The sequence below is a fragment of the Tubulanus polymorphus genome, chromosome 4, assembly GCF_964204645.1.
Source record: "Tubulanus polymorphus chromosome 4, tnTubPoly1.2, whole genome shotgun sequence".
Lineage (NCBI taxonomy): Eukaryota > Metazoa > Nemertea > Palaeonemertea > Tubulaniformes > Tubulanidae > Tubulanus > Tubulanus polymorphus.
This window is the reverse complement of record NC_134028.1, coordinates 994,886-1,014,697: the sequence shown is the minus strand read 5'-3', so window position 1 is coordinate 1,014,697 and position 19,812 is coordinate 994,886. Positions and strand designations below refer to the sequence as shown.

At 38.5% G+C, this 19,812-nt stretch overlaps 2 protein-coding genes across 3 annotated transcripts; one reads left to right on the top strand and one right to left on the bottom strand.

The window, feature by feature from the left end:
* Positions 1–910: 910 nt before the first annotated feature.
* On the bottom strand, positions 911–7,286 carry LOC141903327 (DBH-like monooxygenase protein 1). Its single transcript, XM_074791432.1, has 14 exons — positions 7,017–7,286; positions 6,269–6,424; positions 5,387–5,758; positions 5,151–5,300; positions 4,460–4,633; positions 4,258–4,344; positions 3,788–3,964; positions 3,505–3,607; positions 3,105–3,274; positions 2,803–2,997; positions 2,436–2,495; positions 2,149–2,288; positions 1,710–1,869; positions 911–1,279 (listed from the first exon to the last, which is right to left on the bottom strand). Exons 1-14 carry the CDS (start codon positions 7,284–7,286, stop codon positions 1,118–1,120), a joined length of 2,376 nt encoding a protein of 791 aa, XP_074647533.1. The 3' UTR covers positions 911–1,117.
* Positions 7,287–9,807: 2,521 nt separating this feature from the next.
* On the top strand, positions 9,808–18,475 carry LOC141903609 (putative ATP-dependent RNA helicase DDX46). 2 transcript variants are annotated; one of them, XM_074791807.1, is made up of 21 exons: positions 9,808–9,878; positions 10,162–10,443; positions 10,539–10,695; positions 10,900–11,127; positions 11,598–11,675; positions 11,766–11,873; positions 11,956–12,027; positions 12,423–12,519; positions 12,595–12,715; positions 13,061–13,236; positions 13,485–13,685; positions 14,638–14,720; positions 15,077–15,241; positions 15,570–15,797; positions 16,173–16,276; positions 16,517–16,679; positions 16,759–16,908; positions 16,988–17,230; positions 17,514–17,690; positions 17,862–18,053; positions 18,145–18,475. In XM_074791807.1, the coding sequence occupies exons 1-21, from the start codon at positions 9,865–9,867 to the stop codon at positions 18,190–18,192; spliced, it is 3,087 nt and encodes a 1,028-aa protein (XP_074647908.1). In that variant the 5' UTR covers positions 9,808–9,864; the 3' UTR covers positions 18,193–18,475. The 2 variants fall into 2 exon arrangements, with proteins under 2 accessions (XP_074647908.1, XP_074647907.1); XM_074791806.1 differs by having other exon boundaries at positions 10,536–10,695.
* Positions 18,476–19,812: the final 1,337 nt, after the last annotated feature.

Genomic DNA, 19,812 nt, shown 5'->3' with positions numbered 1-19,812 from the left:
ATTTGTGCTGCTGCTGCTGAGTGTTCATGCTTGAAAATATTCATTATGTATTCATGTATTTACATGGAGCACGGATTCCGCCTCCCACAATTCTGCAAACATCAACAAATTTTAAAAAACAAAAGTTTTTTGTTATGCCCATCCTTATTTTCAATCTAGTAACTTGTAAATGTTATGTTCATCTTAATTCCAATCTCGTGATTTGCAAAAAAGTATTCTTTTTTCTGCAGCCCTTCCGAGTTTTTATGTGGAAAATACTCAAATGATAAAGAGAAATTGTTTTTCCTGTTCCCAAGCCCTCTCAAGATCCGTGCTCCAAGTAACTAAACAAATACCTGGGTTTATTCCCTTATTTATTATTCTATTTATACTTAGTGAAATGTTAAAGTATATTATGAGTGTATCAGATATTATAATGCGTGAAGCCTTTGTGACTAACACCGATACTAACAGTTAACCCTCTTCCTGTATTTAAATGTGTTGTATTTATAAAACAACTCAAAATATATAATATACACAATAAAACTAACTACTGTGATACGATATAAGATAACCACCTATGAAATATTACAAGACAATTTCTTTTCTGTTATTTTTGGTCTTTGATTATTGTACACTTTTATTCTTTATCAATACATTCACTTATAATTCAGAATCTTCTGCCATTTTCTGGATTTATTGTGGCATCTTGTACGAGGCATTTCTGGTCTATCACTTACAAGGGTCGAGATGAAATAAATAGTTCAGGTTGCATTCACGTTTCTATTCGATCATAATAACGCACAAGCACAAGCCAGAAACCGCGCGCTAGAATTCAAACACCGCGGACTACAGAACACACTGATCACATACGTTTAATTCAAGACAACGAATATTTCAAAATCAAAACGATTTATTTTGCATTTGATTACGGAAAAACACACCCTGAACATTTCGACTACGAATACGAGAGATTATGAGGTAAAGGTGAATAATATATCTTAACTTTCACAGTGAGGTATTAGTAATAAATAAGAGTAGTATCTTCACTTTCACTGCGGAGATTAGTTAGTAATAAACACGGTATGGAACTAAAATCAACCGAAATTCAAATTCATGGATTAAATCAATAATTTATTTAAGCACGTGTAATCAGGGTTAGGATGGACAGCGTCGACAGAATAAGAACAGCGATAGAAGATTGTACTCGGGGAGCTGGAGAGACCTTCATACAAATGTCTCGTCGCATCGGTTCGTATTTCTGTTTCATTTGAAATTTGAACTTTTTAGACGGATCGGCCTGGAATAGAAACATTATGAATGATACGGTTTATCAGACAGAATGAATTTAAAAGAATTTAGTCAAATCTCATTCGAGGAACCGTACAACCATCTCTGGCGTGGACAACAATATCACAGGACAACCCTAAACCCTGCAGGATCAAAGTTTTTAATTCTCGCTTCTGCATCAGAAATTGTCTCTTTATAAACTCAGCCTAGCCTGATTTTCATTCATCATTCATAGAATTTGAGAAATTATAGAAAGATTTTCTATTGACTCCGAAAGGAGATTCGGTAGCGAGCCTGGACTGCTGACGGTTTGTGGGTAAAGGGTTTGTCTTTAGGAAACCAAGATTCGAACTGATATAAACAAAAACACCAATCCTCGCTTGCCACAAACAGAATCCTCGATTGCCACAGTCGACTGGAATTATCAATTAGAAACTTACAAGGGCTGAATATTTTGCGAAACATTCCGGATAGTAATCAGTCTGAAGAACTCGTTCCTGGAAGTCATCGATATCGGATTGATCGCTCCACGTGTCCTTCGACTGGTACATTTTCATCATTTTACCGCGAACCTCTTTCCAATCGTTCCAATTGTTTACTCTGAAAAAATTGTCACAATTAACCATTCGGGTTTTAGATAAATTAACTATTCTAATATTTCAAATGAGCTCCATCTTAAACTATAGAACTCTATCTTGCAATGATATTCAAATTCTTTTAATTATGATGATCAGAACAAGATCATGATCAGGCAACACTTCAAAGGCCGTGGTGAGGTTCCTTTAGTCTTGGGAAACCAATATCCGAACGACGTAAAAGCAAGATAAACTGTGAACTAAACTAGACTTAAGATCGACATGGATAGAAACACGAACTTACTGGCCCATTTTATAGACCCAGTTCATATTTTGCAGGGCGGGTGTGGTTGTATCAGCATTTGTTGTACAGAACGACATCGGTAATTTGGGGTAGTAGAGGATGACTGTGTAACACATTTCTGCATTAGTTCCTTCACCGGCCTTGAAATTAAATTAGAAAAAGAAACATTCACAATGGAATTGATGTTTCTGTATTCAACCTGCGAGTTAAACTCCTGAACGGCTGAAAACGTTAAATTCAAACTCAGAATTGTAGAACCTATTTCTGATTTTATATCGATAACTTACGAACGTAACGCCCTCTCTTTTCTCCGAATTGTAGTAGCAATCAGTAACAATTGTATCAGTCTTTGCAAATATGAAAGAAAATATTGAAAATTCTAATTGAATACGGTCATCATGACGAAATATACATGTATATATATATATCCTTTCATTCTCTTCTGAATATCGGGACCCGGTTGACTAAAATCATTAAACTTGTCTTAAGTTGTTTTGGATGGGCATTAGAACTAAAAAGAGCTTAGACTGGTCTAAATCTAAACCATGACAGTGCATAAACTGACCACCGGATGCAGTAGAACACTGAAATCATTGATGCTCACTGAGATTCTCTACGATTATAGATTATTAACATTTTCAATAAGATTCTTACCGATTTAATGGTCACGGGTTTTTTCAGCGGTCGCCATGTTTGATAGTTGAAGTCGTAGGACATATCGTTCAGTATCCATGGCAACTCATATCCTTCACGGAAATGACGTGTGCGTATGCCTGAACCCAGTAAATGGGCGTGGCCTAGTACGGAAAAAATGTGAATCTCTTTCTGGCTAGTGTACTTGTTCAAAGCCTACAATATAGAGATAACTCGGCATCACAATTTGTGTTTCATTTTCAGGAATTCTTCTGGATATATTTCCCTGAACGATTTAACATTTTGAGAGAAATCTCACTTGCCTTGCTTAAACAGGAATTTGAGCACATTCCTCGGGCGATGAATTTCTCCTGACGAGGCGGTATAACCATAGCTAGAGGACTCACTGACGATCCAATAAACATCGTTCCAGCTTCCTGTTCACGTAGATTACTCGTGTATGTTATTTCTATGCCGGAATCATCGACGATATCTGGAAAATAATTTCAGAAAAAAACTTTTAACATTTCTAGAAATGTACTTCATGATGAGTAACGCAGATGAATTCTATGGTTTAATATCTTTTAAGGGAAATGTTCCACTTTTAAATTCATAAACACTATAGCCTTCAGACCCCTACGAACGCACCAGTTACACCTTCCGGGAACGAAACAGAGGGTTTGATTTTGAAATCGGAAATTTAATTTAAGATGAAATATTTACCAGTTCTTCCTTCTGGATTATCATAATGGGTTTCGAACATGTAGTACATTGAATCTTCAGCGCCACCTATTGGCATTCCCACATTTTCGGGGAATGAAGTTTCCTGCAATTAGAAAGACACAAATCTTGAGTTAAGTAATTGGATTACGAACATCACAACGGACAATTCTACTTGGTTTAGAATGATATATAAAACATTCTAATGTATATTGGAATGCACTATAATAACGGATATAACAAGTTTGAAATAGTTTTGAAAGAGTCGTTTATTGTAAGTACGTACATGTGAACCGATAGCGAAACCAACCAGAATTTCGCGACATCTCAATTTACGGAATTCCGGCGTGAAACAATTACCGTAAACATTTAATATAGAATCATTATACCTCCCCACCGCACATTTGTAGACCAGCAGGTGATGCACGTACGGTTCATTGCCTTTAACGAGCTTTTGTGACATCTACAGAATTATGAAAAAAAAAAACAGAAAATGATATTTTGCACATGGTATTGAGAGGGCAAATATACCAAAAGTATCTAAAATGTTTTGTGACTCAAAAACAATCAGAATGTTTTATGATAGCTACGAATCTATTCAGAAATGAATAACAACTATTTGTACAATATGACAATATGAATACAGAATGATGTGATCAAAAGCAGTGGTTTCAGATGGTCTGTGCCTAAACTGAAATATTAACTCTTTCCGATTTGTCTTGTTAACGTAAAACACGTAATAAGCCATCAGTTTACCTGGATAGCGTGGTATTTCTGCGCGGTCGGTAACTGCATCTTAGTAAACGAGCAGAAATAGGTCGTCCTGGCAGACGTAAGGGTGACCTTGAACAAAACGATGAAATCAAGATTAACTATCGCCCAGTTATCTTAATACCTCGACGTCATCGAAAATGAATTAGTTTCATGCTAAACTCATGACTTTAACGAAATATTGTACCTGACGTGGTTTTAATTCGATAGTTTTTACGTCAGGTCCCGGTTTAACGGTCGGTTCGGGTTCATCCAGCAGATACAGAGTGCGTACGCCTCGGTTTGAACCGTGGTATATAGCATTGCTGACATCAGTCGGGTCTTCGTCGTTAAATGAAAATATTATTCTCGTCGCTCCAGACTGTGAAACGAGAGAAAGATTATCAGGACATCGATGTATCAAAAAGAGTTCGTTCTTGATATAACAATTGAAGAAGATGTTTATGTAGAATAGGAGATAATTCGAGCTCACTAGATGTTCACCTAGAGTCCTCGACTAAACAAACTAGTTGCGCGGCCATGTTTAGTGTTAAGACCAGTCTGGGTTATCGTATTTTTATAACCAATATGACATCTTAAGACCAGGGGGCCAGTTCCATGGTCATGGCTTAGACTTAAGACCGTTCTAAGACCAACTTAGTTCTATAGCAAATCTAACAACTTAAGACCAGTTTTAAGATTTAAGACCACGATTGGACTTGAATCTCGACTATGGAACCGGCCCCAGGATCTTAGTCACGACTGCTTAGCTGGCCGCATGGTCCCGTATTCACGTAAATCTCAGTAAGTTAATGGAACTTGTGTTGAGCTTCTAAGCTACAGAATCAATTGAGAAATGGGAAACTGGCAAAAATGGAACACGTCACGAGGTTCCTTACCCCGATCTTAATATCACCATCTTCGTCACACGTGTCCAAACTGCGATAAAACGTCAGTTGTGTAAAACCATTCTCTTCTTTTCCCTCTTTCAGGTTCCAGTTGTTTGTCTTGTCCTCGACGGGTATTTGATTTCCGATACCGTGCATATCCTATTAGAAAATCAGATCATCTGACATTTTCTGTGAGGTTTAAATTTCACGTAGATTGAAGAGAAATAAGATGTGTTTTTTCTTACGTAAAGTTGCGCTTTGCCACCGTTCACCCAGCCGATAACGATATCAGATCCTTTCATTGCGCCGTTCTCGGACAGCCCGAAACCCACGTATCCTGTCGTTTTTACTGTCACTCGGAATGTTATTTTACCACCCTTCATTTCTTTTTCGTCGTATTTCCATTCCAATAAATATTTCATTTTATGATCGAGGTATGCTTTTCGAGGATATTCTGTCGACGGGGTGGGCTCCGGTTTTGGTTCAGGCATCGGATCAGTTACCGCTGGTAGGATCTCGATGGACTTGCTGCCCCTGTTGGCCGGGCCATGATACGATATCGAGTCCATTGATGTGGCTTTACTGTCAGAGTACGCCCAGATTACATTCGTCATACCCTAATGTTACGAAAGAGGATGAAAATTAAAAACATAATATCATACGCTTTCACAAGTCAAACACTGCAGGTTAAAAGTCTATTAATTTATTCCTGATAATTCCTGCTATAAAATGTTATAAAAAAGCCATGATTTTCAAAATGTATTATAAAACTGGAATAGAAAATATTTCCTGTGGTCGGAATAGACAAAAAAGAATTTGCCTCTGGACATTGTGATCAGAGAAATCGGCGCTCTATAAATAATTAAGATCTATTCAATAAATAATTGAATATATCTCACAGTCTGCCTTCTGCGCGACCCCCTGTGTCGCTGTTTGAAGCGGCAAAGAAGAGTCTAGTTAATCTAATAACTGGTTATGTCAATTAGATTTCCTTTCGGAAATGCTGGTCAATCGTGAAAGCAAATTCTGATACTTTGCCAAATTCTTTGATTTCTACAAAATCACGTACAATTGAAACTATTTTATAATCATAATAAATCCAAACAAATATACAATACTTCTCTTACAGGTTTTATTTCCATGTCTTGTTTACTGTCGTCAGTTTTTGGTAATCTATGAAAGGTAAAAACCAGTCGCTGATTGGTAGAAGCGGCTTCGGTAAGGAACCAATTGGAATCAGTATCCGCAACTGGTTTAGCATGACCCGCTCCTACATGGGCATCCTGAAATTAATTTCGTGTTCATTTAGTTAGTTGGAAGATGTGAGTATCGTTGTAGATGATATCAATCATTCACATTCAAAAGTTTATAGCATGCACTATAGAATGTAAATATTCCAGCATTCCAGAATAACCGAAACAAACACGGCGTTTTGTGACATGTCGTCGGTTTGTTCACAACAAAATTAACCCTTCATATCTTAAACTCTTATGAAATCTAACTAGTACTATAAATATCTGCGATTCATAAGAAGCGTTCGTGCAGAGAAAGGGTGCGAAAATGGTTTTAAGCAAAATTACCTTCCCAGAAATCGCAGAATTCTATGACGCGGAAATACTTGGGACTCGCATATGCGTACTGGAACACGTTGAATTAGTTTTATGTTCGTAAGGTTTCATCAAGACTTAATTAGAATTTCATTTATCAATAAAACAAATGTAACGTTAATATAGGTTTGTTTATGAGCCCAAGTAATAGGGGCATGCGTTTTCATGATGACCACAAAATCTATTTATCAACTGTTCTCCTAAGATCTACGAAATTGCTCCCCGAAGAAAATGCTCACGTTCCATTTTACTCCTTATAAATACTTACCACTAATTTTCCTGTAGTCGCGCCAGACATCCAGCCAACCACGACATCACTATTGGCCATCCGCCCATCCGGAGAGATACCGAACCCGAACCAGCCGTCAGCGTGTACCGAAACTCGAAACTCTACTTTCATATCTTTCATTCGCCATTCTAACTTGAATTTATTTGCGCTGTCGAGATATTCGCTGCGCCATTTGGGATCGTGACCGTCAGATAAAACGACATTTCCAAGCGTTAAAACAACGATAAATCCTATAAATTTATTCTCCATGATGCCTTATCACCACGGTGTATCATATGAATATGACGAGATCGAATGTGTCTTTAGTGGTTGTTCAGCTTTCACACAACGCTAGTCACGGTCACAGTCTACCTAGTGAACTCGAGGCATGTGGTTACTGGTCAATGTTTATAAGTTCTTTTCTCAAATGATCTATTATAGGCCCAGAATTACTCCTGAACCCGTATCAACCCGTCATTCCACCACCACCGTGTCACGGCATACCGAATTACTGTACTGAACTTATGGACCCGTTTAGTTTGTATAGGCCTTCAGAACTTCAAGGTAAAACTTCCAAGTTAAACTACTGCCAATAAATAAATATTGACTTGTATTTGATTAAAGGGTAAAGGGTTAACGAATATAGGTTGAATTGAATTGGTTCAATCGGTGTTTGGCGTTTTGAATCTAATCACAAGTGGAATTTACGTTTTTTTCTGCGCTTGAAGGCAAAAGGTTGAAAGCCTGTTTTGGTCGATGGCTAGTGACGTCATCAAGATCGCCTTTTTGTTACTCCCACAGCTAAACAACTCACTTTTAACGGTTAACCGCTGAATTTGAATTTGCTGTCAAGTGTATTCTTGCTGGCTGTTGATTAAAAGATTGTGAATCATGTTTTCCGAACGTGTTAAGCTTGTCTCCGGACCAGTTGGTGGGAATATTGGTTTGAAAAAAGAGGTAGATTGCAAGATTATAAAAAACTCACTGGGTAACACTGGTGAACGCCGCGAGCATCGTACACGGTGGTGCAGGCGAGGCGTCGCGACCGCGCGGCGGCAGGGCTTTTTAATTTTGGCTTTTGCCAGTTTTGGAGTCTTGTTATTGCCACCACGGCCACGTTACCACCACACTCACATTGTCGCTAGGCCTACTGTACTGCCACTACTTTACTTGCTTGCTACTTACTCGGCTAAATTAATTTGTCTTCATCCACGCTTACTTCCCCCCTCCCCCCCCCATGTTAACAAGTAATTTCTGCCAACCGAACCACCAGTCGCAGTAGCCGTAGGCAGTATACTATAGTGCAGTAGTGGGTACCCAGTGGCATGCCATTGCCATGCCACTGGGTATAGGCCTATGTTGCCCGTTCACAGTCACCACCTACTAGGCCTTAAATATTCCAACAACCATTCCAAATCCAGCAACAAAAAATAAACAATAAATTTTAAGGCCTCGAAACAGAAGAATGGTAGTTCCCTGTATTCAGAGTCAATGAAAATGTATTTCTTGTTGCAGATAGATAGCCTAACCAATTTCAGGATAAGTACTTTTCATTCCTTTATTTATATACGTAGCCTAACTGTTTAATCCTGGCCCTGGCCACTGAGGGTGTATGCATTAGGTCTGGTCCCAGTTTCACTGAGCTAGTTAGCCAACAATTAAGCTGTTAATTACTGTTAAAGCTGTTTGTTCTGTATCTCTATCGCAATTTCATTGGTTGAATTGTTAACAGTCCTCTGTATGTACATGTAAAAATAATTAAGGTTCTGACAACAGGTTTGTAAAGTAATCAGCTATCTGTTTTGTCTATCGTTGCTTAAATTGTTAACTGTTGTTTTAGAGTTCTGTATGTCTTTGTCGATCATTTTGTCTGCACTCAGGGGCGGATTTAGCATTTTGAAGGGGGGGGGGGCAAATGAAAGCAACAACAGATGGCTGTAAGCCATTCCAGAGCAAGCACCGATAACGCGAAGACCCTCCCTAAAAATTTTTTGGAAAAATAGATGCAAGCAGGTGCATTCTGAGCATTATTTAATAGAAAGATTTCATTCGGTTTTTACTCAGTAACGCATAGATTTGCGGCTACATCGGTAAAAATAGAGGGGTGGATCCGCCACTGAATAGCTATTGTTTTGTGTAGGATTGTATCTGTGAATTAAGTAAAGTTACTTACTCCAGTCTGATGTTATTGCTTATTGCTCGTATTTTATTGTTTTAAGTGTGCGAATACTTTTCTTAGATTTATGGAGATCAGGATGACGAGGGTTCGATTTGAACCAACAAATAAACAAAAACATTCAAACCTCAAATTAATCCGTTTACTTGTCTTTATTTTTGGGGAACATTTTTTTACCTAGTTCAGATTTGATAACACAGTAGTCGCTTGTTCCAAAGCGATGTGCCGTTGAAGACAGACCTGAAGGTCTTTGCCGACAGCGATGCTATCCAGGATTTCAAAGGATGTGAAGAAGGTGCATCTTCGACAACCATAGTTTGCAGTTTTAACAATTTAAAACAATAATAGTTTCATTAAACAACTTAAAATTTAAAGATTTAGTGGACTTACTGTTTAACCAGGGCAGGGATTTCTCGCAACCGTACATGATATATACATACACTAGCAGTAAATACAATGTACTTCTAACCCTTATAAAACTTAAACTATTATTAGTTATTTTACAATTATTAAACGGCAACGTTGAAATGCGATGTGCGCTCAGAGCGGCCGTAGTGACTTTGGCGTATTGTGGGATTCGAACCGCTCGGAATTTGTACTAGTGACGTCACTCGCCATCGACCAAAACAGGCTTTCAACCTTTTGCCGCTTGAAGGTTTAAAATCATTTAAAATGCCCAGTGGAAGGTAATTATTTCCTCTAAATTGTTTTCAATCTATAATTGATTATGTATTTGCCAAATAGCTCTTTAAATGTTTGATTTTTCTTGAAACGTATTTGAGATATTGCTCTGACTCTGAGTTCGGAAATCTGTGAACCGAACAACAACGAACCGGCACTCACACAGTCACGTCAACGGCTCGCGCATATTCCCGACCCCCCAGACACTATAGTCTATACCTACCACTGACACTATAGTGGGGCTGGAGTACATATCACAGATAATTGATACAGATTTTTTATTTACAGGTCATACAGAAAACGTTCTCAATCGAGTTCATCGAACAATTCCTCGAAATCTCGATCGCGAAGTCCAGCAACGACGACGAGCAGCAAGAAAAAGAAACGTATCGATTCACCCGGTCCATCATCGTCGTCGCGATCACGTAATACCCGGCGATCACGATCGAGAGATCGCTATAATCCACGCAGCGGTAACAATAGACGATCGCGATCCCGTGATCGCAGGAGATCGCGTAGTCGTGATCGCAGAGATCGTCGTAGATCGCGAGAACGGGACAGAGAGAGAAGGTGCACTTTTCTTTTTTATTCGTTGATCCTCAAAATGTTATAAAGATGTCCTTAAAAAGTTGTATTTTGAGGTTTTGGTTGTATTTTCACAGTAGGCGCTCGCGTAGCAGAGACAGATCAGATCGTAAAGAAAGAACTCGACACAAGAAAAGCCGAAGCAAAAGTCGCAGCAAAAGCAAAGAAAAAACTGAAAAACCTCCTCAGAAATTCAAAGAGGGAGCTTTACAAGTTAAAGATGAACCTCTCGATAAGGTACGTACGAGTTCAGTTTATATCCCGACAGGACACAAGAAATTTCTGATTTCGCCTAATGAAGATGTTTGATTCTTTCCTGAAACTAGGTTACCACGACGATCTACTGACAATGGAGAATCCATTCTGTAGAATTGTATAAATCTAGCCCTTGAGTTGTTGATATTGATGAAATATGTGACGTGAAATTGTATTTTTTAATAGGAAGCCGAACAGAAACGTCTTGAAGAAGAAATGCGTAAACGTCGAGAACGCATCGAGAAATGGAGAAATGAACGTCGAAAGAACGCAGACATTGTTCCGATTAATATCGCTCCGGCCAATAAAAAAGCGTGGAATTTAGAAGATGATGACGATGATGATGAGAATGATCAGGGAAATACGAGTACGCTCGGTGACGATGAGGTCGATCCGTTAGACGCGTTCATGCAGGTATCAATCAACTTTTTCAAAAACTTCTCCCTCCTCTCGAGATATTCAGGAAATTTTCAGCAGAGTCCGGAGAATTGAGAAAAGTATTTTATGGTCAGGGAGGGAATTGTGTAACTACAGTCAACCCCTGATAAACCATCACCTAACACTAGCCTTATTCCAGGCTTTTAGCATATGGTTACCAGGGGGCCTTGAATATTGAAATTGTCAGATTTTTGAGCATTTGAAACCACTTTCCAAGTGGTGTTCCTGGACCCCTAGTTTCTGAGAGTCAACAGAATATCTTTGGAACTACCGCAAATTAACTCTCCATAATCTATACTACCAAAATCATAAATCACCGATAAGGGAATAGTATATCAGGGGTTGACTGGTATATCGGGGTTGACTGCTATGGATAAACCTATGAGTTTGTATCAATCAAACCTATTATGTATATATATATGTCCTATAAATCTGTTTAATTATAGGGTGTCAATGATGAAGTAAAAACTATCAAAGATTCCGATAAAACAGTTGGAGACAAGGCTAAAAACGGCGCTGAATTGGTCAGTAGCGATAAAACTATTTACTGTTTTATTCATTTGAAAAACATCCAATGTTCAATTGTTGACTTGAATTTGAATGTAATTTTAAAGGCGGCTGCGGCGAGCAAGGTGACAGTTGTAACTGGTGTTTCAAAGAGAAAATTTGACCCGTCGAAACGAAAAGGTGAATTGATGTTAAACAATATGGATGCTATGGAGGTAAGAGTTCGTTTTCTGCCGTGGTGGTTTTAACTTGAAATTTTCGCGAGATTAAAAAATTCATTGGTTTTTATATTCGCAGTATTCGTCGGAAGAAGAAGAAGAAGATTTAGATTCAGCGATGGCTGGTTTTAATAATAACAAAAAGAAAAAGGTCTGTAAGATTATTTGTTCCCCCATAATTCTGAACACTATAGTATTCCTTCCACATGTATGGTCTGACTCAAAAACATCAGAACTGAACTTACTCAAATTCCAGGCTCCGGTTCCACAGTTCTGTGTTAAGATTTGACTCAGAGCTAACTCATTGAAAATGAACAATTTTCAACTCAAGAGTCAACTCTTAATCCACCACTGTGCGACTGGGTCCAGGGTTCTTACAGATCAGGGATAATTGGGGAATTCAAGATCAGGAAATTTTTGGTTTTGTGTCTTGTTCTTACTGGTGGCACAATGAACCTTTTGACCCCTGTTGTAACTGAGGAGTCGAGCTAAACTGAGAAGTGTTTGAAGTGGGAGGAGTTAATATCGATGTATTTTGATTGACAGGAACTTGAGGTCGTAAATCATGATAAAATATACTACGCTCCGTTCCGTAAAGATTTTTACGTCGAGGTTCCAGAAATCGCTCAAATGACACAAGAAGGTTCGTCATTCGTAATTTCAAATTAATCGTTGTAAAATATTGCAAATTACGTAATATCAAACTTCGCGTTTTCAGATGTAAACGCTTTGCGTATTGAACTAGAAGGTATTAAGGTGAATGGAAAGGGTTGCCCTAAACCAATCAAATCCTGGGCGCAATGTGGAGTCACTAAAAAGAGTCTGGAAGTCCTGAAAAAGTAGGTTTAAACAGTCATCGTTTCACAAGAAATCTATTATTTTCAGTTTGAAACAAACTGTCAAGTTTAAAATCTCTTCATCAATATGATAAAGAGGTGCACTACGAGGATGTAAAACATTTAGAGCTCTGTCCCCAGATTTCATATAGAATCTGTATTTAGTTCAAAACTAAAACTATGTAACACTAGAAGAATCTCCTCTTGCTCATAAAATTTTTTACTTCATTTATCAATATGTTGATGATAACGAGAGGTGCCCCACGTGAGGTGCCCCACGTGCATGTTAAATAGTTCTGTTCAGGTTCCTGTTTCTATCGTGATTGAAGTTTTTTCGCATATTTTCAGGAATGGATATGAAAAGCCGACTCCGATTCAAGCTCAGGCGATCCCTGCTGTAATGTCCGGTCGAGATATTATCGGTATAGCTAAAACAGGCAGCGGTAAAACATTAGCATTTCTACTTCCCATGTACAGACATATATTAGACCAGCCTCCTCTAGATGCTGAAGATGGACCTCTTTGTAAGTTTAACTATCAGTTCTCTGTGTGTAACAAATCTTAAAACTGTAGAGTCAATAACACTTATAAAACTATGGAACTTTTCGAACAAATATTTATAGATCTTAGTTTCCATGAACAAGTAACTGAAGAAAAACGAACTGAAAATGGCTAATATCATTTAATCAGAAATGTCACAATTCTCTATTATTTTGTATCATGGGTTCATTCAGAGGTATATTTCTAAATTCTATGATTGATTTTGTTGTAGCTGTAATTATGACACCAACTCGTGAGTTAGCGATGCAGATTTCTAAGGAAGCGAAGAAGTTCGGTAAACCGTTAGGATTACGTGTAGTGTGTGTATATGGTGGAACCGGTATATCTGAACAGATCGCTGAGTTGCGTCGCGGCTGTGAGATAATCGTCTGTACTCCTGGTAGAATGATCGACATGTTAGCCGCTAACAGCGGTAAGTAGATAATTTTACCTCCTCAGTTTGACAGGTGATCAGAAGAAAACTCGTTTGACAAGTGTAAAGATTGTTTCAATCAAATTTACTGATGCCGGTTTCATAATAGCTAGATACGTAGGTCTGGGAGGAAGGTTCGGTCCTTAAAGTTCTTTGAAGTGTCGAGAATAGCCTAAGTCTTATAAAGACTGTATTTTTGAAATGATGATAGGAAGTATCTTTTTAGCGCCTAAACCAAACTCAACGCTGTAGAACAAGAGCTATAGAAAAGGTTTACGATTATGTATAGGTTATGTAGACAGATCACGTGCGATGTTGAAAAGATTGTTTTTGGAACAGACATCAGAGAATGTGGAAACTGATCGTAAAAGAGACAACCTGATCAAAAACGGAATTCAACGCTGAACGATGGTTGTAGGTAGCGCCACCTGGTCGGTCGACTGTCTCCCACACATCTCGTGTTTTTAATCTCTCGCTCTTGTTTTAATATAGGTGTCGCCACTGACTCTATTGTAGTTTGTTTTCAGTGCGCCCTTTATTGGCTTGATGTAAGGTATTTGTATAAACAGGATTGAATATCATTTTGTCAGTTAAAGTTCTGTCCCTATTTGTAACTTGGAAGTGTGGTTGAAGCCAAAAATACTGATTGTCGGCAAAGCAAATACCGGTATCATCGGTATTCCCTTTTGGAGAGAAGAAGATCAGGACCGATTTCCTTGTTGGGCAGTTGAATTTGACCGATTTCCTTGTTGGGCGGTTGAATTTGACCTAGTTCCTTGTTGGGCGGTTGAATTTGACCTAGTTCCTTGTTGGGCGGTTGAATTTGAAGTAAAAAAACAAGTTCATTTTCAATTTGCTGTGGATTGTGAATGTGGAACTGATTCTAGATGTTTAGTTCTAACGAGATTTCTATTGTTAATTATAGTTTGGTTTGGTTTGTCTGTTTTTCTAGGTCGTGTAACTAATCTCAGACGTTGTACGTATGTTGTATTAGATGAAGCTGATCGAATGTTTGATATGGGATTTGAACCGCAGGTAAACACTTCATTCAATCCATACCTGATTCTGGTTTATTTTCGTATTTCCAGGAAAAACTTGCGAATATCAAAATGATATTTTCACAGTTTTGAAATATTTGACAGATTTCGGGCAATATTTCGGAAATTCATCCTACACTTCGCCTAGTATTTGCTGAGGGCAACTTCCTTCAGCAATTTTTCTTAGAAATAACTTTTATTAACCAGTCACATTTAGAACGTTGACATCCCTATAGTTTGATGGGAGGTCCATTTATATGAAGGCCCCATGTCTATTTGAGAAAATCACCAATGATGAAATACTTGATTAAAATTTGGAAAATTACAATAGAAAAATGTATGTTTTCTGCGTAGGTGATGAGAATAATGGATAATATACGTCCAGATCGACAAACTGTTATGTTCTCAGCGACGTTTCCTCGTCAGATGGAAGCATTAGCTCGACGAATACTAACAAAACCGATTGAAATTCAGGTCGGAGGAAGAAGTGTCGTTTGTTCAGATGTTTCTCAAGAAGTTGTAAGTGATTTTGAACACCTTTACTTGGCTTTAAGAGGCTGAAATCAGATATAAGTGGAAATAGCAATAACCTCACCATATAACATCCAAACACATATCAAATCTGCTTATCATTTTCAAGAGTTTACTGATTTCACCATCAGAAGAAGTTTAACTCATTTCTTTCCTGTATTTTCTTGATGATTAGAAACTTAAATCGAAGGCTGAACTGGAATAAACCACTCACTTTGACGTGGTGGGAATGATACTGACAGTGGTGGATCTCGTATTCTGAGAAGATACTGTCTAGAATTGTTTAAATCAAGCGTTGATTTATTTGATTATTTAGGTTATAATTGAAGATGACCAGAAGTTCTTCAAACTGCTCGAGTTGTTGGGTATCTATCAGGAACAGGGCAGCGTGTTGATATTTGTTGATAAACAGGAACATGCCGATGAATTAATGAAAAATCTAATGAAACATTCGTATCCGTGTATGTCGTTACACGGCGGTATAGATCAATACGATCGTGATAGTACTATAGTCGATTTCAAGAATGGTAATATTAAACTATTGGTAAGTGATTTACAGAAGTTGGACTCTGGGGCCGGTTGCATAGTCACAAGTCTAACACCAACTTTTAGTTCTATAGCCAATCTAACGACTTAAGACCAGTCGTAAGATATGAGACCACTTTTGGACTTAAGTCATGACCGTGCAACTGGGCCCTGTTTTGTTGAAAGTTATGTTACATAGTGTTTGTAAAACTCAGATAATGAACATCTAGGGATCTCATTACTTCTTATAAACACTAGTTTCAGGGTACAATAGCAGATTGAAATTCAGGTTTAACTGTGATTATAAATGTGTTAACTTAGAATATTCATCCCATAATTGACTCCACTTCCAAACTTGAATCGCTCCGACTATAAAGAGAATGTATTATTGTAGGTTGCTACCTCAGTCGCTGCTCGTGGTCTCGACGTTAAAGATTTAATTTTGGTTGTTAATTACGACTGTCCGAATCATTACGAGGATTACGTGCATCGTTGTGGGTAAGTTGTACGAATTATTGTGTACTTTACGGTAAATCTAGTCTTTGTGTTTCTTGATTGAAAATGTGCATACAATCAAAGTCATTGTAGTTGTGAGAATCATCGATGTCTTATCCAATAAATACTTGGTAGAATAAATTGCAAATAGAAATTAGGCCTCAGAATTAGAGATGACTTCAGTAATCAGATGACGGCGACGTCGCGCAAGTTTTACTGTAATATTTTTATCAATGTTTGTAGTCGTACAGGACGAGCAGGAAATAAAGGATTCGCAGTAACGTTCCTGTCTCCGGAACAAGGACGACACGCTAATGACATCATTAAAGCTTTAGAGTTGTCGAATTCACCGGTTCCTTTCGATTTACGACGACTTTGGGAGAGTTATAAACTACAAGCCGAAATAGTAAGAATTCAAAACTCAACTTCTAAAATCATCATTTCGATTGAATAAATGAATTTTTATTTGATTCTACTCGTTGCAGGAAGGGCGTAAAATAAACACGACAAGTGGATTTAAGGGTAAAGGATTTAAATTCGATGAAACTGAGGCACAACTGGCAGCTGAGCGTAAAAAACTACAGAAAGCGGCGTTAGGTTTACAGGATTCCGATGATGAAGATGTCGGGGGTGATGTAAGTATCCACCTGACGACGAGTGCTCCTTGAATTCAGAGTCTGATCGTATTTGAATGTAATATTTATCTATTGTTAGATCGATCAACAAATTGAGGATATGTTCGCGAGTCGTAAACGCGTAACAGACGTCGCTAAACCGATGATTAATCAACAATCGCAACCGACGGCGACGAATCAACAGAAACTCGAATTAGCGAAACGTCTCGCGTCGAAGATCAACATGCAGCGTAATCTGGGAGCGGAGGCTCAGGATATCACACAGGTGGCAGCAGCTGCTATTATGAAAGGTGGAATGGTTTCAGCAGCTCCTCACGTATCTGTAAGTTTTACTTAAAGCTAAACGCAATTGATTGTATTAAGATTGATTCTTCTTTCAGACCCTTTGTGCCCTAGCTGGCGTATGGGATACTGGGTAGGGTCGACTAGGCGTGTGGATTAGCTACCATCTTTCAAACTGTTGAATGTTACAATGATGTTAGATCCCCTGGACACGGAATGCCTCCAGGTTACTTTGGTCTTGCCTTGAGGTGTCTAGTGAGAGCGACTCTGAGGAGAGCGTCGAATTCAATTCAGTTATCGTTTAAAAAATGTACGTTTTTCAGTCAAAGACGATAGCTGAACAGATGGCTGAGAAGATCAATCAAAAGTTGGGTTATCGACCACAAGCCGAGGAGGAGAAAGAACAACAGGAATCACAAGTAGAAACGTTTAAACGCTACGAGGAAGAATTAGAAATCAATGATTTCCCACAAACCGCTCGATGGAAAGTCACTTCTAAGGTTCGTATTTTTCAATTCAAAAACTGATCGTTCACACTTCACGTGTGTTCAGCGCTTCACCAGAGATATTTCTAATTGAAAATGAACTACAAACAGCAGACATGTTAAAAGTTAGTTAAATTCAGATTTAGAGATCTGGTGTGTTATGTATCATGTTGTTTATAATTATAGGAAGCTCTTGCTCAGATCTGTGAGTATTCTGAGGCCGGTATCACTGTACGAGGTACGTACTGTCCTCCCGGTAAACAACCGAAAGAAGAAGAACCAAAACTATATCTGGCAATGGAAGCTACGAGCGAACTAGCGATTCAGAAAGCGAAAAAAGAAATTGTCCGTCTCATTAAGGAAGAACTTGTGCGATTGGTAAGTGAAGATAAAATCATCGTGAAATTCTAAATGTATAAGCAAAAATATGATTCTATCTATAATATTGATGTTCTTGTTTTCATTTCAGCAAAATTCATATCAGCCGCATAATAAAGGCAGATATAAGGTGCTATGAGGAGAGTGAAGGTCCGTTGGATGTCGGTGGTGGCGATGTTTGCATGTGCAATTTTTGTTGCATTTTGTAGTTTTAAACATAAAAGAAACATTCGGGATATTGATTTTATTATAAATGAATACCGATAACACACAATGCGTGTTTAATTTGGTAATAATAATCAAATGTATGATAATTTTTCGCTAAATCATGGTTTTGGACTTTGGTATCGTTGTGAGTGTTCGGAAAATCGTGGAGTTGGACTGAAATTTTCAGGTTGTAAGGTGCTGCCATCTGGATTTCTAAAAATGTATTATTTTATTCGTTACATCTGTGCAATGTTCAATGTAGGTGATATTAATCATCGCAATACGTTATGGCTGCGTACATTTTAGCGAGCAGTGCTAAATAAACAATTCTTGGAATTTGTCGATTTGAGGGTCTTACGGATCGTTGATATTCGGATCGGGGTGATTTCAAATCCGTCAAATTATTTATCCGGTGTCGTTAATCTCGACCCGGAACGAGGGGCAGAAACTATCGCGATTTAATTTCCGACACCGGGAGGTCCTAATACACCTGATTAACCCGGGTAAACAATGGATTGAATAGTGATGACCTGTGTCTGCCTCCCGCGGCCCATATTGCACTTGTTCTCGCCTTTCTTTCCAGCAGGTCGTCGCGAGAGCAAACGGCTATTTGTCAGAACAAGTGCCGGGAAACTGCGCTAAATAAACACCACACAATCGAATACAATAGATCGATTTTTGTTCGACCAGATGTCTCGAGCTACAAGATAAACTAAATATCGTCCAAACTGAATCATCCACTGCGGGGCTGGTTTATTGCATTTGATTGTGAGGCTTTTTAAGAATAGATTTCACGCACTCCACGGAACGAAGGTCGTTACTATGCCAGGTGTGGATACATCAACAACCACTTGCGGTCACTATTGCTATAGATTTTTCGGTTCGTTCAACTTGTGTCCCATCAGTCCTACACATATCGTGTATTGTCTAGTATTTACCGAATGGAATATCGATAGTATTCACATATATTTGTTTGATGATTCACGGCAAATTTACATAGCTTTTATTTTATGATATCACATAAACAGCTGCGCCCACAAGAAACTGTGACGAATAGTCAGAGTCAGTGAATGTGGGTAGGTTTAGGAATCCGAGAATTTTGAAACCTCAAATCGTGTTGAGGCATTTATGTGAATTTTATACGGGTTGGTGTAGAAGACACCCCGACGTGTCCTCGCGGTCCTAGAGGAACTGATTGTATCCACTCTACGGTCCAGTTTTATACCAAACTGTCGACGACGCTAAGGTTCTATGCGAAGTGACATGCAGTCAATAAGAAAATCATTAGCGGGCATTAATTGCCATTTCTAGGAATAAAAACCGACGACAACCTTTTCTTTTGCCTTTTTATGTCGAGAAGACTTAGCGTCACCCACGCAGTCATCGGTGACATCGCGACTTCCGCAATTAGATGACCAATTCCAGTTATCGCTTCCCCGTCCAAAATTCTCGAAATTTCGACAGTATCCCTGGTAACCGGTATCGGGATTGTCACCGATATCTCGCGGATTTTTATTCGTCGAGTAAACTATCGGAATTGCTGCTATGACCT

Excerpts from the sequence above, each read along its gene's own strand:
- LOC141903327 (XM_074791432.1), bottom strand. The coding sequence starts at position 7,286 with ATGGAGAATAAATTTATAGGATTTATCGTTGTTTTAACGCTTGGAAAT. Across the intron at positions 4,634-5,150 it reads ATGGTGATATTAAGATCGGG|TCTGGAGCGACGAGAATAAT; the intron begins GTAAGGAACCTC and ends CTCGTTTCACAG. Across the intron at positions 2,289-2,435 it reads AAAGAGAGGGCGTTACGTTC|GCCGGTGAAGGAACTAATGC; the intron begins GTAAGTTATCGA and ends TTTAATTTCAAG.
- LOC141903609 (XM_074791806.1), top strand. Across the intron at positions 12,028-12,422 it reads ATAATAACAAAAAGAAAAAG|GAACTTGAGGTCGTAAATCA; the intron begins GTCTGTAAGATT and ends TTTGATTGACAG. Across the intron at positions 13,237-13,484 it reads TGCTGAAGATGGACCTCTTT|CTGTAATTATGACACCAACT; the intron begins GTAAGTTTAACT and ends ATTTTGTTGTAG.